This window comes from Triturus cristatus, chromosome 11, assembly GCF_964204655.1.
Source record: "Triturus cristatus chromosome 11, aTriCri1.1, whole genome shotgun sequence".
NCBI lineage: Eukaryota > Metazoa > Chordata > Amphibia > Caudata > Salamandridae > Triturus > Triturus cristatus.
The window spans coordinates 364,202,771-364,229,799 of NC_140594.1; the positions used below are offsets into that span (position 1 = coordinate 364,202,771).

The following is a 27,029-nucleotide window of genomic DNA, read 5'->3' on the forward strand; positions in this document are numbered from 1 at the left end:
TCCGGAAAAACCGCCGGAACACTGCGCTGTGCCCAAGGTTGGTGGCAGTTCCAAAGTGGTGAGGTGGGCGGTTTCCTGGTCCCCCGCTCCCACACAACATTGTGTGCCGCCCCAGTGTGAGAGCGACTCAGCCTGCACGCCCTTATCAGCTGAAGCTGCCTTTCACCTCTGAAAGCTGTACAGCAGGAGGTTTCTGGGGGCGAGCCGCACTGCAATTTTCGCCAGCTGGGTCGCGAGCGGTCTTCACTGCACCACGTGCGGCCCGAGAGAGAGAGCGGTCCAGCAGGAGTAGCCCGAGGAGCGAGCCTCACTGCAATTTGGCCGACTAGGTCACGAGCGGCTGTCTTGGCAGCACGTGCGGTCTGGGAGAGAGAGCGGCTAGCACGAGTAGCAAGCCTCCATTCATTATTGCCGCTAGGTGGCGAGAAGCTACTCGTGGGGCCCGCGCTGCAGGCCATTTTAAAAATCCCCACTCAGCGTGCGTGCAGCCCGGAAGCAGGTCCACCCTTGCCGGGTTGCGCTCCCCCACCTGCCAGCAATCGGCCTGGTCGTGGGATCCCTGATTTCTAGGTCCAACACAGCAAAGAAGCGGTGTATCCCAAGGCAGCTGGGGCAAAGGGCCGGCCCCGCCCACTGGGAGGTTACGGGCCAGCCCCGCCCACTGGGAGTTTACGGGCCGTCAAGAGCAACACTGTTGCAGTGCTAGTCCCGCCCAGCTACGCGAGGCTCAGAGGCTTAAAGGAGCCTTGGTACTTTATTCAAAGGAACTGGTGGAGTGGGACGCATCCAACAAGCATAGGCCATAACAAAACAAAAAAAAAAGAGAAAAGGGAGCCAATCAACAGGTATTTGGTGCATTAGGAGGGCGGCAGCACCACGCTCAGAGGCCCAAAAAATGGAAAGGGCGAGGCGCAGTGGGGCAGCCAGAGGAGCTAGCTGATTTACTGAGAAAGATTAGGGCTGCATCAGAGGTACATGGAACCAGCTGGCTGCAGCTGGACCACGACGACACAAGCAACCAAGCAATCGAAGACGCCACTGCACCGGCACCCAAGAGGAGTCGGAGGGCGGCACCCAAACCACCCCAGGAAAAAACGCCCAGGAAGAGACCGCAGAAGAAAGACCAGCCGCCTGAAGCCGACGGCAGGAGCCTCCAGCGGAGGCGGCAGCACAACGAGTGGTGAGCACATTAACGCATTTGTACAGGAATGCTTGAAATCAATGGCACCCCAGTTGCATAAGGGGCTTGGGTCACAGAGGGTTGAGAACACAAGGGGACAGGCTACAGAAGGGGTATCTGGGCTACCTCGGCATTTGTTGGACCCAGACTCCGCGCACCAGGAACGGTTGCAAGGGCAGGCGTTGCAGGGTGCAGGGGGGGAACTAGGATCTCCTGTGGTGGCATGGGGCGGCACGAGCACAACAAACGACCCAGCTAGGGAGGTTTTGGCAGTGGAGGCTTATGCCAGACCCTCGCCAGGGCCGGCGTTTAGCGAGTCTTATCCCCTTGGCAGTGAAGGAAAGGATATGGAGACAATAATTTATAGACATCTTCTCCCTACTAGAAATTCAATTAGATGATTTGGACCTGACAGTCTGTGATAAAAAAGGATGAGGACAGAAGGGAAAGGCGAAGGTAGAGAAAAGAAAGGAATTTCGATAACTGGCTGGATGCATTTAGAATAATGGCATGCATAATAGTAGAAAAATTCCCAGGCTGCACAGCATATCTGTGGTTATATGAGGCCAACATTCATGGGGCACAGAGGCAGTTTCTTGGCGATGCATGGTTGCAATATGACAAAGGTTTTAGGTTAAAAATGCACCCAGAAATGGAATGAAACGAGGAGGATGTGTTGGGGTTTATACATAAAATGATGGTAGCCAAAGAGGTGAAATATTGGGCGGGAAAAAGTGAGCAGCCATTTCGGTGTCATTCTACAAAGGGAAGGGCAAGTCCTTTCATAAACCCAAACAATTCAACACATGGAAACCCTCCATCTCTAGCGGGTCAGCAGCGATCTGCTGGAAGTATGACGCCAATGAATCCACTTGGGGCCGCTCATGCAAATTCCAACACATATGTTCAATATGCGGGGGTGGGGGGGGCACCTGGCGGCGGGATGCACACGCAAAAAGGATCAGAAAGGGGACAAGAAAGATAAGAAAAGAAAGCAGTACCTTAAGTAAGGAAGTTATGGGGGACCCACAAGGTTAACACAACTGCCGGCTAGCCAGGTCGCCTATCAACACACAGCAACTTCACAGGCTAGCCAACAAATATCCTAACAAAACAGATGCAGCAGTATTAGTGAAAGGTTTTGAGGAAGGGTTCACAATACCATTTGAAGGTCCACTTCCACTAGACGGGGCAAACAACCTAAAGTCAGCACTACAGAACCCGGAAGTCGTACGCCAAAAGCTTGAGAAAGAAAAGTCCTTGGGTAGGATAGAGGACCCCTTGCCATCTCATTTGCATGAGGGTTTGGTAATCTCACCACTGGGGATGGTTCCCAAAAAGGAGCCAGGACAGTTCAGATTAATCCACCATCTGTCCTTCCCCGAGGGGGCGTCAGTAAATGACGGGATATGTGCAGAAGCCTGCTCAGTGGGATAGGCTACAGTCGGCGATGCCATCGACTTAGTAAGGTCAGCTGGCCATGGGGCACTCATGGATAAGGCAGACATCGAGTTCGCGTTCCGCCTCCTGCCAGTACATCCATCAAGTTTTCACCTGTTGGGTTTCCAGTGGGATGGGGCTCTGTACATAGATAAAGCCATGCCTATCAGGTGCGCGGTGTCTTGCGCATATTTCGAACAGTTCAGCACCTTCCTGGAATGGGCACTGCACGACAGGCACCCTGGGAGGGGGGGGGGGACTTCACTACCTGTTCACAGGCCCGCCAGGTCGGCAGAATGTAGCAGAGAAGACAGTAGGCCCCACCAAAAAGTTCACTTTCCTGGGGATAGAGCTGGGTTCAGTTGCAGGAAAAGCCAGGCTGCCAGTAGAAAAAGTGAGAGGTGTCAGGGAGGAAGTAAAGGGCCTCTGCGGCCGCAACAAGTCAGCACTCCGCGACCTTCAACGGTTGATTGGAAAGCTAAACTTCACCAGGGTAATACCCGCAGGTAGAGTTTTCGCCAGGCACCTCACCCAGCTAACGGCAGGCCTCACACACAAACACTGCCACGTCCGGCTTGGGGCGGGAGTCAAGAAGAACCCACTCATGTGGGACACATTCTTGGCTAAGTTTAACGGTGTCCTCATCTGGAGAGAAGACTGGGTAACAGCTTAACAGATAGCCCTGGTTACAGTCGCTTCAGGGAGCACAGGCTTTGGGGCAATACTGGGCAACAAATGGTGCCGGCCAATGGCCTGGCCAAGCAGATGGCAGAAGCAAGGCATCACCGGCAACACAACATTCCTGGAACTGTTCCCCATAATAGTTGCCTTAACAGCCTGGAAACGAGAGTTGAAGTACATGAAATTAACGTTATGGTCAGACAACAAGGGGGTGGTGCTGGCTATCAACAGGGGTTCGGCAAGGCCACCTGACTAATGCGGCAATTGGTTAAGTTGCAGCTGGAGGGGAACGTGGACTTGAAGGCCCGCCACATTCCAGGGGTGGAAAATTCAGTAGCGGACGCCTTGTCAAGAACACAGATGAGCAGATTCAGGGAATTGGCCCCGGGGGCGGACAAGGTAATGACCCCTTTCCCAGAACAGCTATGGGGCAGGCGGGATAGACTTATCAACATTGGTAAACCAAGCCCTTACCCCAGAACAAACCAGACGGAACAAGAAATATGCAGCGACAGTGATGCAGATAGGAGTCATACAGTCACTGGAGAACATGGGAGAAACACAAAGAGCAGTTGAGCAATTTATCCAATGGGCATTCCCTAATGAAAAATCCTGATCATGGCACAGGCCCACTTGGCGGCCATAGCACATTTCGCAAAGATACACACAGGACAGGACCCCACTACATCACTATACCTCAAAGCAGCAATGAAGGGGTGGAAACGGGCCGCGGGGGGAAAAGACAGACAACAGACACCCAATAGATTTCACGAGATTGGGCCATCACTGCTTGCAACAGGGTCTAGGTGTAAGGACTGAATATTTTGGTTACTATTGACATTTTTGGGTTCCAAATGCACAGCGCTTGCACTGTGCTTCGGAAATCTATTGTTTTTAATATAAATCTTAAAAGGAGCTTACATCCCTCCCCCTCGCTTTCCTGGCTTTTCATTGGTTCCTGTGTTTGCAACTTACTTTTCCCGCATTTCTGTACCAATGCTTGTTCCTCCTTTGCTTTTCTTATCAGTTTCCCGTCGACTAAATACTGTTAACATCCGCTTTGGTGGAACTATTTTTTTCCATAAAGTTTTGCCTCTTTCATCTTGCAGCAGATTTATATGCCTTATCACCCACAGAGATTACATTGATTTGTCGAGAATCACAGGATATTGTGCAGCTGAGCCTCAAACCAGGATCCCCAGCTGTCGAGTCAGCAGCTCTGGCTCTGCGCCACATCCTATGCACTCCCTTGATACTTGTTAGTGATTATTGTTGCTGTAAAGAGAACTGGATTTCATTTCGTAAACTGCCACTTAAAGAACAGGTAAGGTGATCTGAAACGGGATGAGCGCCACTATATTCGCTGTCAAATCGGGAAATGTACTAGCGTGAAAAAATGCAGGGTGTAGATTCTTAATTATAAGCTTGAGTAGCTTTCTGCCATGCTAACCTCCTGACACCATATCTGCAGGAAGTGCTCGGTTTTTTATTGTCTTGGAAATAATCATAGATGACTCCAAATAAAGCCTATCTTCTTTTCATTTCACAGGTTTCAATAAATGCTTTTTAAACTTGCCATTTATACGGCACGTACAGATGAAGGAAGTGCATGATTATTTTTTTTGAAAATCTGAAAAATTTAAAAAGGAAGTTCCCTACAACAAACACGTATTTTGACATTGACTGACCCCCTATCCAAAGACTCAGAATCAAATGCTTGATTTATATTTTCTCCTGTAGCCTCTGACCCCATTTTCCATCGTTAGCTGCTGAAAGTTAACACTTGCCTCTTTCCTCCTTCCCATATTTTAGGTGTAGAAGCACTTGCTACTTATATTCTTTTGTAGTCTTGTATTGCTAAACGTGGCCCAGGGGCATGAGAACCAGATTTTTTTTTTTTTACTTATGGTGAATTAAGTGATTTGTCCAGAATCACAAGATGTTGAGCCCAGACCAGGACTCGAACCTGGTTCTCTAGTTTCAGTGTTGGTGGCTCTGACGTTGGGCCATGACTCCTCGCCTTTATATGAAGCCATCACATCCATGTTTCCATGTAAAGCAACAAATGCCTTTCTTACAGGTAAAATATGTCAGTGACTAGCAAGGAGGGAGGAAATTAGCACCGTCCCACTGATAGATTTTAAATAAAGTCACTGCACAATTCTGTAATTTTCTATTGTGAAACATTCGGATGGCCAAAAACGTGTTGGGTGAAACTTCTCGTTTAACAAGCTTACAGACAATTGTGCCAGTTTTTTTGTTTTAATTAAAATTGCTCCTGTTATTGTTCTGCTGGCAGAGGGAAGTCCAATTAACTGTACAGTATTTTACAGGGTATTTGTTTGCTCTGGTTGTTACCACCCTTTGTTGCAGCTCCCAGAGAGCCATTTGTGGAATGCTTACTGGAGGGGTCTCATTTCACCGTCTTTGCTGCAACCAATACCATGCGTGAGTGGTCTCTATTCAATGCATGCTCTAAACACCTCACATTGCAATCTTTCACAACTAAACAGACAGTCACAGGTGCAGTTATCTTGCAGGCAATAGGGTCATTATTTGACTGGTGCAGCAGGTGAAGTGGCATCGGCTCCAAAAGTTGTCAGAACTCCTTTAAACACCTAATATTGCTATATTTTACAACTAAACAGGCAGTCATAAGTGCAGTTATCTAGCAACCACTAGGGTCATGAATTCTATGGTGCAGCAGGTGCAGTGACACTGGGCCAAAACGTTATCACAACTCTTCTAAACATCGAATGGTACTATATTTTGATAATATACAGGTAGACACAATTGCAGTTGTCTTGCAGTTAAAAGGGGCTTGATGTGAATGGTGCAGCAGGTGCAGTGGTACCAGGGCCAAAAGCTGTAAGGTTCCAGTAAACGCAGAATATTGCAACATTTCACTACTAAACAGGCAGTCACAAGTGCAGTTATCTAGCAGGTACTAGGGCCATGATTTCAATCGCGCAGCAGGTGCAGTGACACCAGGGCCCAGAGCTCTAAAATTCCCTCTAAACACCAAATATTGAAATATTTTACTACTAAACAGGCAGTCACAAATGCAGTTATCTTGCAGGCATTAGGGGCATGATTTGAATGGTGCACCAGGTGCACTGGCACCAGGCCCAAAAGTTGTCAGAACTCATCTAAACACATAATATTGCTATTACATCCATTAATTTTATTATTTCCCCCTTTCATTTCATTTTCCAGAATTATATTACTTACCCGCACTATACCACTAGTAACAGTAGAATATATCGCCTTTTTGTACATAAACAAGTCATAACACTTTAACAGACTTTCTGTAGCGTATATTCTACAACTACTCAGCAAGCTACAACTTACAACAAAAACAGCTTATTATTAATCACATAGGCGAAACCTAATACATTTACCAATGATTGTTTACATGAGGGATCAGTTTGGTGTATGTGGGCATGAATGCAGATGAACCCAACAACTACAGACAGTGTTACCATGAACTACTTAGATTGTATTACTGAATATCGACCCCTCAGAATATCGTGGTATCAGAATATCGAGGACAAAATATCAAAAGTTTAGTACATATAAGGAAGTATAGATTTACTATTCCTAACTCCACATCTATGTACCTTGAAGATATATGCACCATGCCGGCACATATATGTGGTACCAAAGGGGATGATGGACGGAGCGTTTGAGCAAATCAAACACTCACCCCCAGTCAACTGATCTGGGTTTAATCCATCACCATTCTTTAGCTCACTCCACCACCCCAGTTCAGACATGGCCATATGCAAATCAGTCTGACCCTGTGCCTCATGGGAACTGATGAGGCACAGGGTCAGACTGATTTGCATATGGCCATGTCTGAAGTGGGGTGGTGGAGTGAGCTAAAGAATGATGATGTATTAAACCCAGATCAGTTGACTGGGGGTGAGTGTTTGATTTGCTTAAACGCTCCGTCCATCATCCCCTTTGGTATAGCTTTGTTCGCCCTAAGTTGGCAGGGTATGCCCAGACGTGGGTCCCTTGCTCACTTTGCCACTGGATTCAAGATAGCCTGGCTGATGAGGGTTATGAACCCGAAACCGGTCCCAGGATGCTTGTTTCCGGTTCAGGGAAGACATGGCTTGGCAGTTCTGGCTGGACTGCTCCCATGAGGCACAAGGTCAGACTGATTTGCATATGGCCATGTCTGAACTGGGGTGGTGGAGTGAGCTAAAGAATGATGATGGATTAAACCCAGATCAGTTGACTGGGGGTGAGTGTTTGATTTGCTCAAACGCTCCATCCATCATCCCTTTTGGTATCGCTTTGGCACATATATGTGGAGCTATGTTTAGAAAATCTACACTTACCTGCAGTATTTGTTCGATATTTTATCCTCGATATCCTGTCCCATCAATATTCTTACTCTCCAGGTGCATGGTCTACACTTTTCTTACTTCTTATTTGTGTTTCTCATTTATGCCATTTCTTATTTGCTTTTATTTCTTGCATATGTGCAGCCTGCTGTTCCTTTAAACAGGCCACAAACCCGATGCAGCTACCAGTTTACCTAACAATAGGATAAAATGAGTAGTCTCAAATTCTGGAAACAAACTAGGACACTCCATCTCAACCAGTTAACACCTTGGCATGGAGCTATGTTGGAATGACATTTACGGATTGACCTACTACAGAGAATTAAAGAAGATACTGCAGTCATTGGTAATGACGGTTGGACATGGAACAAAGTGAGTCTTTCTTTCATTGTTACTGTAAAAGCGCTTACATGGCACAGAATCTGCTATTAATATTTCACTGCAGCACACTTCTGTAGCAAATAACTAGTTTTCTCTAATAGATCACTTTATAGAGAGCATGTGAAGGCTCCACCAATTCAGTTAAAAGCATTTTATTTATTCCCATACTTTGATGACACACTCGTGCACTTACACAACCTTCTCTAAAATGTCTGTAATTTGATTGTTAAAGTGGCAGATATGGGGATCTTCAGTCTGATTTCGGAGTCACCCAGGAGGGGTGCTTGCAGTGAAGGACACCAGCTTTGGAATCTGGTAGTAAAGGTTACTTACTCACTAACGCAGTCAGGATGAAGGCCCCCATGGCAATGGCGAGGATCTCGGCATAAGACATGCCCGACGGGTCCGGTGAAGCCGTTCCATCAGCAGTCCGAAGCATCTCCGGCTGGGTGACCCTTGGGAGCAGCTGGGCTCTTTGGTTGGTGAGTGATGAATTGGTGGCTGGTAATGAGCCGTGGCTGGACACTTCCGCAGCCGTGTTTTCAACAGGAAGTGACGACACAGTCACCCAGTCTGAGGTATGTATTGTCTGCTGCATAGTTCCACCTGTCAATGGACCACTTAACAGTCCAGTGACCCCAGCGGTCTCCGTCGTACTGAAATCTTCCAGCTCTAAAGACGCGTTAGTGTTGCTGTTCACAGTGGCTTGAGGGTGGTTTGTGACAGGTGTCTCTGTTGAGTGTTGAAAGGCCGTTCCTGTGTTGGTAGAGGAGTATAAATCGGAGGGTTGTAGGGAAACCGTCGCTTCAGAGGACTGCCCAAAGATTCCTGCATTTGTACGGCTGTTTTCGGATATCCCATAGCGTCCTGCTGCCTGGGAGGTCGGTTCTGTTGGTGATAATGGACTGGCGCCCACCGAAGTGGTGCTTTTCAACTGGATAAGCACTATAATCCTGCTCAGCAAGGCTGCGGGGACAAAAAACAGAGAGTTGGTTGTCAGAAAGTGTATTCATTTCAACTTCGGCATGGCATGAGTATGAACTTGAGAATATGTTTTATTTTGTGTTGCATACACATTTGTGCTAGCTACTTGGGGCAGGTAAGAATCCCGGTGATATGACTTGAAGGCAACCACAATGTGCAATAACACTATCAGAATGAACTATCGATTTCACATGGATTCCTACTCAACATGTTTCCTAGTTTGCTGACAGGCCCGGTTCTAGAGGGGGGGCCGGGTGGGCCAGGCCCACCCAAACATGAGCCTGGCCCACCCAAACGTAAACCTTGGCCCTCGCAGTGAGGGCACAAAGGCCAATACCGAATGGCATCTTTAATTTGAAACGTTCCTTCTAACGTTGTTTTCCTTCATGTTCTGGGAGTTAAGTTATTGGGCCTGGGCTCTTTCTCACAGCCATCCCCAATCACCCAACTCCTTTTAGAAAGGTGGGCTGTGTCGTGCAGGAAAAAGAGGGGTATGGCGAAGGGGAGACATTCTTTATTTGGCACCGAGTAAGTTTTGCCTGCTGCGTGGATATTTCCTTTTCTGTTCATCGCTGGATAAAATAAGTTTGTTTATTCCTATTCACCTTTCCTGACCCCTGCCGCTGCTTATCAGATCAGGCTGTGACGCAGTTTGACTAACAGAGTAGGTAAGTGAATGTGTTACTATCTGTGTTTATTTTTTAAATCTGCACAGGCCCCTCAAGGTACATACTTTGTGTATGCTTCATTTACATTGTTTTCATCATTATCATGGCCATGGATGCAAGACAACAATAAAAATGTCCAGATAACTGGTGATTAATGATCCTGCTGGAGAGCAATCCTTTGCCTGTTGGTAGTTTTGAAATGCATATAAGCTGTATTTTATGTGTCTTTGTCACAGAGATTCTTGTGTAAAAAGAGTTTGGGCCGATATACATTTTTATTAGTAAAGCCAACCCCCAACCACTGGGGCATGCTTTAAATCCTGAGTTTGTGCTTCCCCAGCCCAAACCCTCTTGAAATATCCGGCCCACCAGTATGGATGACATGTGATTCCTACACCTTGTAATCCTCATTGGCTTATGTGGAATTCCCTATAGACTGATTTACATACTTGTATGATTTATCGTCTCTGTATAATGTGTGCGTGGTGTAAAGTACTGCAACACCCTACACTGATATGAGCAGCGCTGTACAACAAATGAAATGCATATGAGAGAGGGGCTACGTAAAGATGAGGGGCACTGTTGGAGGGTGGCAGTGAGGGATCTGAGGAGGAGGTCATGGGGGGAGGTACGAAGAGATGAAGGGCACTTTTGGAGGGTGGTAGTAATGGTATCTGCGGAGAAAGAGGTAATTGGTGGGGCGCCAAAAATGACTTTCGCATTAGCACTAAAACCGTCCCTGTCATGGCCTTTCTGGTTTTATTTAATTAGCAGTTAGGTCATTAGGGCAACTGTGGAACATATTAAAGTGTGTGCTAATTATATTTACTGCTATAGTCAATGTTTTAAGTTTGAAGGTGATTTTACTAATTTCTTTTGGGGGAATATGCCAAGCGGAGCTGGATGGTGGCTGATATGGGGCTGTGGCCCAAGGTCAGCTGTGTGATAAGGTGCACAGGAGAGGGATGGTAGAAAAGTAGATAATCAGGCCTGGAAGTACTTGTGTTGAATCCAGGTCTGCTGGAATTTGAGGGTTTGCACTTAGGTCCAGACATCGCTCTTACTTTCAAATAACTCTCCACATGCTCTGTATACACACAGAATCGATCCATTGTATCATGGTGACTGGTTGCAAGTAGATATGACGTAATCTAGGGCTTATAGGCTACCACAAGAAGCAACAAATTGGGCCCTTAGTGGCCCACCCATATGCATCCTTGGCCCACCCAAAAAGAAATCTTGGAGCCGGGCCTGTTTGCTGATGACATTTGGGCACAGGAGAGGACGTGATGCTGGCGAGTCTCATTCACCCCCCCCCCCAACACACACACACACACCTTTGAGCCAATAGACGTCGAAAACCCCGGGGTGGAGATGCCCCTAGACATTCAAGGGTTCTGCCATCTTAGGTGATTCTTTTCTCATCGGCTGTCTGTGCACAAGTTAGTAGGCCTGGGGTGATGTGGGAACTAGAAAGATATTTTTTGTGTAAAGTAAAGGGGAGGGCGGCAAAAGGATGGTGGCAGCAGAGGAAGCTCAGAATGTGGCAGAGCTAAGGGGTAAGTGGAGGGCAGCCTGAGAGCCTGCAGGCAGTGCGTGGAGGATTAAGCACATAGATTCTGAGGTATGTGGGCAGTGAAGTGACGTGTATATGTTATGGCAAATTAGGAGGCTAGATGGTAGCGAGGCCCATCAAGACCTTCACCCCGCCGGTAGTTCCTAAAGCAAGGGGTGGGGTGGGGTGGGGTTTTGGGTTCACTATGCCCCTGCACATAGGCAATCTGAAAACTTAGAAGTCATGCATGATGCACAGTGCCAGGACGTGAGGTGACTGTGACATGGTGTTGTTTCCAGGGGTTTAAGTGGGGTAAAAAAAAAAACTGGGGGGGTGTCTTCAAAGGGGGTGTTCGATGTAATTAAGGGCATGGCTTAAAACACCTTAGCTAAAAATCTGTGCTTAGCATAGTGTGCTGCCTGACTGGTATTATGTTGTTTCTGTCATTGCACCCTGATATATAATACAGCAAGTATCATTACACTATCAACAAGCCAGGAGTATTGGCTTTGTCAATGGTTGTTAGTTGCTTAAAATAAAAAAGCAGCAACCATGGCTTTGTTGAATATAATATTGAAAATGTGTCAGCTCTAAAATGATGAGACAGTGAAAGAGCTCTAGCCCCTTCTTTTTAACTTGTTTCACAGGTTTATTTATGTAAACTGTATTATCACTATGCAGCATGGGCATTTTACCTTTTATCCATCTAACAGAATGCCCTGCTGTACACTGAGGCTTGAGGAGGCCGCCACATGCTGCAACAGTCCAGACCGGCCCATTGTCATTCTGTATGTGGCAATCAGCCGCAGACAGAATGACATTGGGCGGGGTGGGGCTGCTCTTGTGCTCAGAGGAGTGCAAAGCGGCCACATCAGGGGGCTGAGGCTTCTTGCAGGGGAACAGTGCTGCTCCCTGTGATGGCCATAATTATGGACAGAAGGCGTCCGTAAAAGGGATCCTCATGGACAACAGACATAAGGTCCAAATTACGGACAGTCCATTAAGTTTACGGACAGTTGGTCACCCTACTAGCAAGGAGAGAGGGGAAAGAAGGGGGTTAGCTGGTTATGGGGAGAAGTAGTGGTCGAAATGGGGGGGAGCGGATACAGTAGGGGAACTGGGGGCGGAGAATCAAAGGGCGGGAATAACCCGATGAGGGGGTGGAGTTAGAGGTGCGACGTGAACCACACAAAACATCCCAATTTTTAGTATTTGTTTGGCATTTCACTGACCAGTTACAGCTTTTTATGTTATTTAATTCAACCAATGGATACACATGATTATTTGAGGTTTAATATCCGTTATTGACATTAAAATACATTCACAAAGTGAGATATGTTTTGAATCACAGAATGTTCGAATTACGCTTAAAAGTGGAAGCAAAAGCCATTCGTCTCCGCGCCATGGAATTTCGGTCACCAGCCCTTCTTCTTTTTTCCACAAGAGCAGTTCAAACATGAATGGCAAAGTATCCTAGTTTGCAGATGTTTTCTATATAATTATGGCTCTGCCATATTTGCCAAATAATACAACATCTGCTGCTTAATCTGACAATTTTAACTAATAAATTGTTTGTAGCTCAAACGGATCAAAGATTACTAAAAAATATGACTTGTGTTCCTGTGAAGGGGACGGCCCTCTGCAAAGGTTGACCGATCACCTTTCTCACTGCTGTATTTGTACTAATAAGGCAAAACCTTTCCAGAGACTGGTAGCATGTGTAAAAATATCAAAATAATAAACTAACAGAAAATATACTGCATTACGCTGCAGCCTTTTTTTGCTGCATAATTTAGTCAACACTGTGGCATAATTTTGTCCTCCTTTGCAGCAAAATTCCAGTGGCCTTAAAGCAGGCAGCTAGGATTTTAACTTATAAACAGCAAGTAACAAAAGGAGCTCCCTGAGAAAGCAGTAACCCACTGACCTATTTACATTATGTGCACTTTGTGATCTGCAAGGTACATGGTCTTTGCAGCAGGCACATTAACCCTCTGCTCTACCTTTCCATGAGTCAAAACCTCCACTTGACAAACCTCCATTTCTCTCTAGGAAGAGCATTACTAATTGGAGTTATTATGACATTTTTATTGTTGTCAACAATTGCCGAAGGCCAGGAAGGAGGCAGCAAGCGCTTTTAAAACCATAATATACTTGCAAACACGACGCTCCCACCCAAAGTCAGCGTCCGGGGCGGTCACACCGGTTGCACCGCCCTAGAGCTGGGCCTTCTCAAGGGTCCTCTGACCTCTTTGACAGAGTCACTGTTGGTCTAGGGTGTGCTGCTTCATAGGCCTGCCCGCAAGACTAGAGGTGAACTTCTGTATGAATTGTGGTGGACAGGCCTTCAAGGTTAACCCACACTGTCTGTCGCTAGGGTCCACCTGCTGGTGCTAAGACACCAGGGCTTCTAAGGCCTTGCGGGGCGTTCTAAGGTTAGCATGGGAATGTGCTCCCTCAAGAGAGAGGTGTGGCTCACTGGTTAGAGGCGGCAGACCCGTAAGCAGAGAATCGGCCAGGGACCAGGGTTCAATTCCCGACTCGGCAGGGTCGTGGACCAGGGTCAAAACGGACTCGATAATTCTCGCCTCGGTACCTACTCTAACCAGGAACACACTCGGCAACTCTGGGCATTAAGCTTGCCTCATCTCTACAACGGCCCCCCACAGACGCCGGGGATGCCTGGTTTCACCTTGGAGATACCCAGAAAGGGACCATCTCACAGGGATAACCAGGACGGGTTCCCCAGCGTTCTACAGCGCCGGGACGCCCCGTTGCTGGGGCAGCTGTGCGCTTTACAAGTCTACAACATTTACATTTACATTTACAAGAGAGTGGTCTGGGGGACTTGTGATGAAGGCTAAACCTGATTACTCAGTTCCAAATTAGGCAGCTCTGACCACAGTACCACATCCTCTCCCTCACTGAACACTATACTGCCCCACTAAGAGAAACTCACACTGGCTTCAACTACAACCCAATTGTGCTCCGCTATAAACACGTGGATGCGACTCAATTCGAATTACGCATAAGAAAAGAGCAATATGCTGCAAAAAAAAGTACCAACATCCCGTAAAAAGCAAACACTCATAAAGAATGCAGGATTAAGTAAAGCATGTGAAATGTAAGCAGGAACAACCTGGTTACCTTAATAATTTTAGACTCACTATGCAGAAATCAGGGAGTGTTTTTGCCTGAAAAGTTAAGGCCATGATTACAGATCCCAGAAAGGACCCATTTCAATGTCCATTGCTTATATCCTTACAAAACGTAAACAGTATGGTTTAGCCCCTTCAGCGCGGCGCGGATTTCCGCGCCACGCTGAAGGTTCTGAGCGCGGGCGGGGCCATGACGGAACGGTTCTGTCATAAGCACAGCCCAACCGACGTGCATGACGGAACCGTTCCGTCATGGGCGTCGAAGGGGTTAAAAAGACCACATCCCTGAACACGGAACAGCGGTACACATTTTGTTTTCCAATCGACCCATCAATCAGGTATTGCAGTACCTCCAGGAATGATGCACTTCCCCACCCTCGGAAAACAATGTTGTTCAAAGAAAGACAATAAAACAAAAGTAGCGCTTTACTGGCAAACTTTGTGAAGTGGAGCTAATGTTTGGGTGTGAATAAAATCAATCTGGCCATTTTGCTACTACTCGGTCTTGCTTTATTTATTTATTTATTTTTCATATTTTGAACATTTTATTCCCAAGGCGGCACTCTGGAATACAAATATGTCAGCAAAAGATGACATTTCCAGGAAAAGTTTTTTTTCTCTGGGACCCATTTCACAGGGGAACAAATAAACGAAAGGAGGAAAGACGGGATGAAAACCGTTTCTCGAAGTCACGGTTTTCAGTAAGTGAGGAGGAGCAAGACAGAAAGAGAAGAGATAAAACTGAAGCGGCAGAGCAGGAGAAGTGAACACTGTCCTCGTCTTCTCTGGGCAAGAAGGAAAAGACAGAGTCCTTTTCCTTCTCTGCCCACCCGCCTGTCCCCCAACGGCCTTATCTGTAGGCCATGGCTATTTCTGCCCTCCTGGGACACATGTTTCAAATTAAAAAGTAGGGGAACAGAATCTATTGAATTAAAGAAGTAGGGGCACGCCGTGCCCTGCTGATGCCCACTTCGACCACTGAGGAGAAGGAGCTTGATCACTGGTATGAGCAACTGGTAACATGGAGAAATGACAGAGGCGGAACTGTGCGAATTGAAAGAGAAAAGATGAGGTTACTCAAACAGGTGAGCTGAATTGTAACAGACAAACTGCAGCGTGTTGGAGGTGAAGGGCGTCAAAGGTAATGTTCACGGTGAATGACTGGGATCAATTAATTGTCTAAGTGGAGACTGTGCAGTCAGTGAGGCAGAAGAGAGTCTAAACATAAGAGAGGGTGCGGGTTAAAGTAACCATGCAAGAGAGTTTGGTGCCTTTGTACACAAGGAGGAAGGATACATCAAACATCCAATGAGAGTGGAGAAAAGGACCGGACGAGGTAGCAGGGAGGAGAGACAGAGTGAAGCAGATGTGAAGGGGACTGCTCAGGAAAGCAGCCTGCAACCTGTATGTGGCATAAGTGATAGTAGAGCATGTAGGACAACAGGGTATCAAGCATAGAAGTGATAAGCATCTCGGTAGCGGGCAATAGGAGGAAGTGGGAATCCAGGACGAGCCGCTTGCATGGGGGATAAGGCGTGGGGACAGAATCAACCGTAGGCAGGGCTGATGTAGACTCCAAGGAAGAACAAAGATCAGGCTAAGGATGGATGGGAGTGGACAAAAGGGAGGGGCGAAAAAGGTGTGTCTGCCATTCTTGACATTAACATCTGTTGAAGGGTGACAATATTTTACACAGAGACCTAATGGTGAAGGAGGGACCAAGGAGGGTACCAGAAAATTGCAGCTAAGGATGCAAACAAGAATTGAACATTTTCTTGTCGGTAATGTTGATTTAAGAAAGTAAATGATATGAACGTTACCCTGGACGATCAATTTCTTCAAATGAATACATGAGTACTGACCTGCCCACACAGGTGGGTTGAGAGGGGAGAGTGTGATAGTCTGCTAAAGGTGTTTCAAAGACCAGCAGACCCATCTGGATTGTTAAGATTACCCAAGAGCAAAATTTCAAAATAGTGGAAGTGTCAGAGGAGGTGTTAAAGGCTAACAAGTTGGAACTGAGATATGTTCAAAGTGACTGGCCTACCTGAATTACACTTGCAGGGTAGTTACAGCTGATCAGATTTTTGTAAGGGAAATGGAAACGTGTATGCCCAGATTTAGGTTTGTAAAGAGTGCATTATAACTACACATGTGGATGTAATTTTTCACTGTACGTAACAGTGTGACAATCTGGGTGAACATTTTGTGTCTAAGGACAGACAAACAGTGATTTTATTTACCTGTTTGATTATAGGAATATTAGTATCGAGTTCGACACCAAGATTTTTAGCAGAAGAAGGAGGCGTTCCCAATTCAGTGGGCACCCGGGCAGTCCAAGCTCATAAAACACTGGAGAAGCAGATGCAGAGCACAAAGGACATCTGTCTTTTCGCTGTTTTCTTTCAGGCAATTTGTCTTTATTTTATTTTTTTAATCTTTTTATTAACATGTATCGACCTAAACATACAGTACAGCAGATATGACATGTGAAAATACAGTGGAGACAAATATCATTACAAATACAATAGGATATTCCATTGGGGTTCAAGGAGAAGGGGCGTCATCAAAATCAATATTGCGGGGAGGGACACAGATATCACCACGATACGTATTCCAGGGGTCCCAGATTTTAGACCATTTACGGGGGCAGCCACGGGCAATGTAAACCGTCTTTTCCCTATGCGCAATTTGTCTTTATTAATGATGCAATGTAGGACAAACATGTGGCCTAACAGCTAGAGCGGTTGACCTCAAAGCTGGGGAACCGGATTCGAGTCTCAGCAGGGATGCTCAACATCCTGTAATTCTGGACAAATCACTTAATCTCCCCGTGCCTAACAAGATGAATGTATCATCTGTAACGCAACTGGTGCTCATGTAAAGTGTTCTGATCCCTTTGCGTCTAGTTTGGCTATATAAAACTAGAAACAAAAAAAGTCACAACGTTAGCGTTGGTGGCAGATGAGTTTTCTGAACTTGCCATGATCATTTGTGCGTCATCAGCATAGGAGATAGCTTTAAAACGGAATGATCTGACAATATCGGCTAGGGGGTAAAGGTAAAGATTGAAACGTGTGTGGCTCAGGGAAGAACCCTTATGAATCCCACAGGATATTGTCATTTCAAGGGAGGGACAGGGCAGGAGCCAAACAGCCTGGGGTCTGGAGGATAAGAGCTCAGCCAGAATCAAAAGTATCACTAAGCAGGATGGAATGGGATACAACGTGGAAGGTCTGCAGAAAGGTTGAGTAGGATTAAGGAAGGTGGCATCAACCTGGTCCAGAATAATGCGGTGGTCATCTGTGGCTGCCTGAAGGCCAGTCTCTATACTACATGAGGGCCAAAACCCATATTGAGAAATGTCAAGTAGATAGTTAAGATTCAAGTTAGCACACTGTTTATTTAGGAAGGAGCATGATTTGAATTGAAGAGATACAGTAGATTTTTTCAAGAGTGGCAGAACTAAAGCTTGTTTCCAAACTTTAGGAACGGAAGCAGAAAATAAGGATTTGGTACATAAAGTAGTTAAGGTCGGTCTAATTGACTCAGTTCCCTTAAAAATAATACCTGGAGGGCAAGGGTCTAATGGTGAACCCAATTTGATGATGTAAAGGATCACAATAGCCTACTCAGCAGATAAGGCCATGCATTTTAGAGGAACTGGTCTTAACACGATCTAAGGAGTCATGGGAGGGTCAACATTGCACGAAACAGTGTTAATTTCACCCATGAAGTGCTTGGCAAGCTATGTGCACAGCTCGAGTAGGATGGATGGCAGTGCTACTTGATTTAGGATTGGGAGATTCCTTTGTGATGGCAAAGGTTTACTGCAGGCCATCTGACCAAAGTAACAGGATCAGCGTGTGGCTTGCAGATAGAATTTAATGGGCACTCTATAGACTGCTTTGTCAGTGGGATTTGTAGCAGCTACTTCCATTTCAGGATCAAGCGCTGAAAGATTAGCATTACAGATATTTTCAAAGCCAAGTCGGTCAATTTTGGAGATCTCTCTGCTACCTACAGCACCTACTTTAGGCATTATAGGTAGTAAAGACCACCTACCTTGGCCTGAGAATGGATGTCACAAGTAGCGAAGATGAAGTCAACAAGCCTAAAATGGGGTGGGGAGGGGGGGTGGTTAGGCTACTGAAACTTGATGGCAAAATGGAAGAGAAGTAAAGATACCCATGAGGTTGGTAAAAATATGATCTAACGTGTGTCCTACTCTGAGTATGGGATGGATAACCAGCTGGGTGAGTCCCATGGATTTCATATCTTGAGGCAGGGCTGCTGAGTCAGGATCTTCTCCGTTATGAAGGTGAAAGTTGAGATCCCCTATCGCCGTAAAATCAGCAGCTTAAAAATGTAAGGAGCAAGCAAGAGGTAAGGTCTGGTGTTAAAGCATGCCCGAGGCCTAGGAGGGTGGTAAACAAGTGCTCATGCCAATTATGAATTAGGATTAACTTTTAAAATAAAATAAAGATCATGCACTCAAGCCATGGCAAAGTATTGATTGCCATAATTTCGTACTGAAAAGAGGATCAATAGATGAATGTGAGGCTGCCCAAGTTTATTGAGATGGTCCACATGACGAACAGAGTAACTCTATGGTACGACGACTGCTGTGCTGTAAGGTCGCAACCAAGTCTTGCTCATGAACAAGAAATAAGGAGCATTAGAAGTGATGAAGCCCCAGATACAAGTCTGGTATTTGGGTAGCAGATGAACAGTCAAATCGAGGCAATTCGGTGTACAAGTAGTGGGTGAGCCAAATATGGCAATATACGGTGCCTTGATTTCAGATTGAGAGGAATTAATGGACAGACATTTAAAAGAATAGCAACTGAGAAATCCTGCTAGAGAACGAGAGCTGTATGTGCTGCACACCTTGGTTTTTGGCTGTGGAGGAAGTTGGAAGAGTACGTAAGTTTACGCTAAAGTTTTAAAGAGAAACTGGCAGGGTACATGGTTTTGGGAATGGGTCATGCGTGGACAGGCGCAGGGGAGTGCACTGTCACACCCACTCCACAGATGAGCAGCATTGTCATTTAAATATTTCTCCTTAGAAGGGGAGTGGCCCAAGAGATGAAACACTAGCGTGCTGGGTGAGGCATGGCATCTCTCAGGAAAGGAGAATAACACTATGGATGAATATTCTCATACACAGTACAAGGTGTTTCTTGGGCTGGCACCGGAGGCGGTTGTAGTACCAACTCCCTTTCTTTCACAGCTCTGGACAGCAGGCGAGCAAGGGTTTTGTAGCTTGTAGAACGGTTACTAGCTAACCTGGCAAGGGAGGGATGTATGCGGGAATGAGTGGAGTGAAATGGAAAGAAGCATGCCATGGGTTGGGCAAGGGAAAAAAGCAGGAAAATGGATAAAAAGAGGCCCATTGCAGGAACTGTGCTGAAGGCATTTGTTTCCAAGGTTTAGTCAATATGTCATTTGATTGAGGTCTGCCATATGTTTACGATGTGTATGTTATGTACGTTTTTGAAGCATCCATGATGGCAGACTTTAGGGGAGCGCACAAATGACACGGTCACAGTAAAGAGAAGTGACCATTTTATTAGGCTGCGATGAGATAACGAAGGAGGTAGAATTGAAAGCATGACAGGTAATTACACTTTGATTGGTGGAGGCTTATTAGGAGTGGGGGCCATTTTAGTTTTTTATGGTAAGATAGGTCCACGTGTCATTCATGGACATGGCCCAAGTGATGAAACACTAGTTTGCTGAGTGAGAGGCAGTAATTAAAAGGGAAGAAGCGTAAAGCAAGACCAAATAGAATCCCTGCAACTCAACCAGCTCCTTTCCTCCTGGGAACATAAGAACAAATTAAAATAAATGGAGGTAAGAACAAAAATCATAAAATAAGTGAAAAAAAACATCAGAACTGCTACTGTGCCCAGAGTAAATGGCTGCCAGCCAAATAGCGAAGGCAGTCACCTACAGTCGGGAGCATAGCTGCAGGGTGTTACAGCTACTAATAAATGTATTTAGGTTAAATAGTTGGGTACAAATGTTTTGAGCTGGGTATGGTGAAGTGTCTGTTGGATTCAAACAGGGACTTTTTTTTTACATATACACAGACAAAAACGCACATTCTCGCCCTCTCTGTTTTTAAAGTCTTCAAAAATGTTGGTTATTTTACAAAATACTGTGTTTAGCGATACTTTTCTTAGCGCTGGCTAGCTCTGCTTTTTATCGCCCTGGTAGCGCGTTATCATCAACGCGCTGCTCCAGGGCGATAAAAATTCCAGAGATAGTGATGTTATCGCCGTTTTGCAGGGAACAACGCTGGTTTTCCAGCGATGTTCCCTGCAAAAGGGCGATAACCTTGCTGATACGACCCTGTGGTCGTATCAGCATAATCCACCCCCAATGTTAGGGGTGGCTTAGTCAGGATTTTAGCAGACGTTAGTTTTTGGAGAAAACAGCAGTTTTCTCCAAAAACTAACGTCTGGTGAAATGCAAGGGCATCCTTGCTGATAACGCAAAGACACCTTATTGCTCTCCTGACATGAAGTGTATGTTAGGAACGCCCACTTTGCATCTCATTAGAGATACAAAGGTAGGCGTAGTGTAAAAGGGTGCTAACATGCGAATACGCATGTTAGCACCCTCTTGCTGATAGGTTTTATCTCCGCTTTTCTGACTTTTAAAGCCAGAAAAGCAGAGATAAAGCCCTTGATGATATACCCCTAAGTACCCCTACAAATCTGCATTCCTCTCCCTTTCCACTGCCTCCTCTTAAGCCCCTCTCATGTGCCCTCCTTGTAGTATAATATATTTGAACAGTATATGCCTACATGATTTAAGAAAATCTGAAACTCAAACCGCTGAAACCTTACTGACCAAGCTTCGCCCTTGCCTACATCCTGAAACCAAAACAAATAGGACTCAAATTCCCACATGTGCTCCAGCATGTTCTTAGTAGCCAGTTCTTTTCAGGCCAAGGTATCTGTTAGGAAAGGAGAATTACATTGCTGATGGATTATCTTGTTCACATTGGGACAAGGTCACATTACAGAGAAGTGACCTTTTTTAATGCTGGGTGTTAGAAATTGGGTCTCTGGTCTGCAGAGGTATGCACCCTGTCTAAGTAGGGACCACAATCCAAGTCAGTTATACAGCTTAAATCAACCTGTGCTCACTCTCTGGTAGCTTGGCACAGAGCAGGCAGGCTTAACTCAGGAGGCAATGTGTAAAGTATTCGTGCCACACTCAATACAGTAAAACAGTGAAAACACCACACACAAATAATCCACACCTGAATGAGTAGTTCCAGAGGTATACATTTTTAAAGAGTATCTTGAAATATAGTGCTTAGAAATATAAAGCGCAAACCGGGGCTATCTGGTCGCGCTTGACTGGGTCAAATCTGAAAATTTTAGGCCGACCGCGATGGAGCACGGGTCGGATACAGGGTCCAACCTTGCCCTGCTGCAAAAGTACCTTGGATGGAGGGAATGGGACAATTTGAAGACGCGATGTGAGGAGCAGAGGAGGCGATGCGTCGGCGCTGAGACCTTCGGATGCAGACGATGCGTCTGTTACGATCCGCACAGTTGGAGATGTGTTGTCAGCGAACCCCTCCAGACTGAGGCAATAGATCGTCATCGAGCAGTGCAGCCGGTGATGCAACGTCGTTGTCCTCGGCAGCCGTGACGATCAATCGGAGTCAAAGTGAAATGCGTAGGTTCCCACCAGCGCAACAACGGAAATGCGTGGATTTTGCTGCAAAACTTCAGAAAACCAAGACTGGATTGGCAACACTTGGCAGGGTAAACTCACAGTTAGCAGAGACAAAAAGTTGCAGAAGAGTTGATGGAAGTCTTTGATATCCCTGAGACTTCAAAACAGGACCCAAGCCCTTGGAGTCACTGAAGTTCTTGAGGATGTAGAGATGCAGGTCCAGTACTTCTCACTTCCAGACAAGGAGGGCAGCAGGACCGGCACAGCAGAACAGGAGTCCAGCAGAATGACAGTCCTTTCCGCAGCACAGCAGTCCCTCTTCCTGGTAGAATGTCCTCAGGTCCAGAAGTGTACTCAGTTGGTGGTGTCAGGGGTCCAGTACTTATACACAGTTGTGCCTTGAAGTGGGGAGACTTTGAAGAGAGGCCTTGAAGTGCACAAAGTCCCTGCCCTTCCTGCACTGGCTCCAGACCCACTACTGGGGGAGGGGGATACACAGCTCTTTGAGTGGGGACAGTCACAAGACATTCAGGTACTAGTTTCAGCTCCTCTTTCTCACCCTGCCCAGGATGACCCATAAGGATGTAGAGGCACAGAATGTTTAAGTAACAAAAAGCCAACTTACTAAAAGTTTTGGACAAAAAGGGGGTAACCCAATATTCCCTTGAGCATTTGGGTCAATGTAATATAACAGGTAAGGATGTCAAAGAAGGGGTTTATTTCAACTCTAGTATGTAAGTTTCTGAACGTTATTTTCATATAACAAAGAAAGAAACTAAATTTCAAAAAGCAGGTGTGTATATATATATATTCACTTAAAAAACCATAGGTTTCCCACATGTTATAGTTAGGTGGATATTTCACTCGTAAAAAACCAATGAAATTCCCCGTTATAGTTAGTTCAGATAACTATAACTCGCGCGCCAGCAATGCACTGCTGATGACGTCACATATTACATCACTCATGACATGGTCAGTGACATCACTCATGACATCACTGATGACATCATCCTTGTGATAGAGTGGCGGTCGCGCGAGTTATAGTTATCTGAACTAACTATAACGGGGGAATTTCATTGGTTTTTTACGAGTGAAATATCCACCTAACTATAACATGTGTGAAACCTATGGTTGTTTAAGTGAATTTGCAAGGTTTTTTAAATGCTAATTCCTAACTATAACGTGTATGAAACCTATGGTTTTTTCAGTGAATTTGTACGTTTTTTTAAATGCTAAGTTATGTATGTATTATTTTTTTTTAATATATTTATTTTACAATAAACTACGTATTAAATATATATATATATTTTTTTCTTTTGGGGTTTTTCACCGTGCGCGCACGGTGCGCGCACCCCCTTGATTTTTTTTTTTTAAAATTTAAAAAAAAATTCTGCCTTCGGGGTCCTTCAGGGACCCCCTGACAAAGGCTAGGGGGTCAGGAACTCTCTACCCTGCCCCCTTTTCACGTTCGCCACCTTCCTTTTTCACTCTCGCACTGAAAACAAACAAAATGGCGGCTGACACTTCCTGATTTCGACCGATTCGAACGTTGACTAATATGTAACCACCAATCAGAATTACGCTCGAGCACGTTAGGGTGCTCGCACGGTACGCGCTTATAGATATTTATATGCTTTTAAATGCTATTTTCTCAGGAACTACTGAACAGATTGACACCAGACCTGCAAAAGGCACTTCCCTGACCTGAGGACTACCTCTCTGCCAAATTTCAAGTAATTCTGTTCAGCCGTTCGGGCTGTACCTTCGACTAAAGGTCCTATGGGAAAATGCATGGGGAAAACGTGTTTTGGGACCCCCCTTTTTTCTCGGCCCCTACTTGACGAATCACCCAGAGACTTTCAGGGTAGGAGCTGAGCGGAGCGCCCCATTAGTTTTGAAAATTTCGCGAGGATTCGTCAACCGGCGCCAAAGTTATTCAATATAGAATTTTCAGATTTTCTATGGAAACACGGTCCTAACTATAACTATCTAATATCTTACCCCATATGCAATATGGCAATGTATCAAACAACCACTTCCTCTATATATGGGTTAAGCCTGTCAAAAAATATACCAGGCTATACATAGCATATTTAGCAATGACTACACAGGAAGTTGGAATGTATGTCTACGTTTCGGTCCCCGTCGTTAACAAATCAGTGAGACCCTCTTCAGAACTGCAGATAATTCAAGATGATAAGGCGACCCCTCATGGAAAGACATGATTTAAGTAGTATTTGGGACGCTTTCTAAAAGTGCAATTTTCAGACATGCAACTTAAAATCCAACATTACCATAAGTTTTAATTTTAAGTTGTGAGTCCAAAGACACTAAACTCGAAATAATCATCTTTTCTCAATTTGAAATTACACTTATAAAATGTAATAGGGTAATCCCAATGTTAACATATGGGAGATATAGGCCTTGCAGTGGTGAAAAACGAATTTAAGAGTTTTTCAGTACCTGGACAGGTAAAATGTAAACGTACATGTTCAACCTTTTAAGTATACTGCACCCTGCCCATTGGGCTGTCTAGCGCCTACCTTAGGGGTGACCTACATGTATTAAAAAGAAAGGTTTGGGCTTGGCAAAAGGGTTAACTTGCCAGATCAATATGGCAGTTTAACACTGCACACACAGGCTCTGAAATGGCAGGCCTGTGCCATGTTTGAAGTGCTACTGAAGTGGGTGGCACAATTAGTGCTGCAGTCCCACTAGTAGCATTTCATTTACAGGCCCTGGGCACATATATTGCACTTTATTAGGGACTTATAAGTAAATTAAATATGCCAATTTTGGATAAGCCAATGTTACCATGTTTAAAGCAGGGAGCACACACACGATTAGCATTGGTTAGCAGTTATAAAGTGCCAGAGTCCTAAAGCCAACAAAAATGAATTCAGATAAAAAGGGGAGTAGAAGTCAATATGTTTGGGGGTGTCCCTGCAGAAAGGACCCTGTCCATCACTGAGGATATAAAAAAATTTGGTTCACAGCGTCCCTGGTATGTACAATTTGCCCGGTGGAGACTTACTGCGAGTTGTGGTGGTTGGAGCAAGTGTTTTCTGCATTTTACTTTCTTGAGGTAGGATGAGGTCCATCTGTTATTCATGGGCGATGAAAAATACACAGTGGGAAGACTGGAAATGTTGCAAAATTTGCTGTAGGTTAGCATAAAATGTGTCTGTTGATGGTCATATAGAGGAAAAGCGATAGTAGGGGGTTGGCCAGTAAAATACGTTGAGAAAATGAATCCTGGTTGCTGGGACAGGCTCGGCAGTCACCAAACGGGAAAAAAACAATGCCTCCACTCACGTGTAGAAAACTCCTGGCATGTCATGGGTACTGTTTTTGTTGTTGTTAATTCCTTATATTAAACCCCTGCTTGGAGGATTTCTTTCTGTACAAGAAAAACTGTGCTGAGTGGCGCACCATGACTTGGTAGTCCATCCTGCACTGCACCTTTAGCAATAAAATTCCTGCCAATGAGGTAGGGATCTCTAAATATGCCAGGTGGTTCCCCACCAGGCTGGCAGAAGTGGGACCTCAATTGCCCGAGAAATCTGGTTGACTATCCACCACATTCTAAGTGTACCTCAAGCATTTTCATTTGGAGTGCGACAGGACAGGACATTCAGCATAAACTGCAAGTGAAGCAGAACAGGATATCTACCATAATTCAGCAGATGGTTCATTTCGCCACACTTGCTGTTCCCCAACTCATTCATGGCCAGAATAAGAGTTTGGCATATGGGTTACTACATCACCAACATGACAGATATCCAGTCCGGCCTAATAAAATTGCATTATATCCAAGATCACTTGTAATACGGAGGATGGGATAACCCATCCGTCAAACTCAAAATCAGGCCACTAGTGTTGAGGCACTATCCGGAGCCAAGCCTTTTCTGGTTTTATTCGAAGCCTTTTGAATGCAGCCTTTCTGCTGGAGTCCATCGGTATAAGACGGTTTCTGTTTGTTGCAACCACTGTGAAAGGCGCGAAAATGAAAAACAATGATCTTCATGCACTGGGAGAAAAATTCCAGCTTGTCAGGGGCATTGCTTTTTTGTTTTGTATAAATAAACTACTGGTCTATGGGTTTGTTTCAGCAAAGCCGGCCAATGCCAAGAGGGCTGCCTCACATTACGTAGTCAATGAAAACGCTCCCACCATGTTAGCCAATTCATTTTCTGCTAAACTTCCTTGGCCACATAGCAGGTATCTTCAAGAATAACAGGCCATTAAATATATATATAACCTTATGTAAGGTTTGACATTCAGACAACAAACCTGCCATTGGTGGCCATTCCACAAAATATACAGTTATTGGTCATTCTGGAGGACTTATTTCTTCTCATACGGTTCCCAAGTACATAGCGTGAATCACTTTGGGGGAAAGAACTATGGCAGCAGGTCCACCAAGATATGTTGGCATGGGAACTCGTTGTCAATGTGTTATTTGTCAAAACGACAAATCAGGGATTGCCTAAATAATGTCCCCAACAATGTTGAGGTTTTTACAGTGCATGAGGAATATTTCAGTCTATGCAAGACTGGCCTACTTGACATGGTGGTCCCAAAGAGAAAAGAAATAGGTGAAAATGGCAGGGAAGAGGAGTTTCTCTTCGGCACAGCAGATGGATGATCCACCAGAGGGTATCCACATGCCCCGACACTTCTTCGCTTGCACTTGGTCCCCCGCATTCTAAATGGGACTAAAGTGAGAATCTGTAAGGGGGGGGGGGGGGGGGGGGGAGGCTTTCGGACACTATGTACCTTAATTTTCTTTTCCTTTGGTCCAGAATACATTTTCGTTGTTTTATTTTGTTTTGTCTTCCAAAACAATGTGTTTTTAAAATATACTTCAGGCATCCAAGCATGAGTATACATTTATTGTTTAAATAAAAGTAGAACTATATTGGT

The 27,029-nt window shown here is 45.3% G+C and overlaps 1 protein-coding gene across 1 annotated transcript in view; it reads right to left on the reverse strand.

The window, feature by feature from the left end:
- Positions 1–27,029, reverse strand: part of LOC146784187 (uncharacterized) — a 140,652-nt gene that overhangs the window by 21,831 nt on the left and 91,792 nt on the right. Inside the window, exon 2 of the mRNA XM_085636395.1 lies at positions 8,371–9,003. Within this exon, the coding sequence (XP_085492521.1) occupies positions 8,371–9,003 (633 nt within the window). The remainder of the gene's footprint in view (positions 1–8,370; positions 9,004–27,029) is intronic.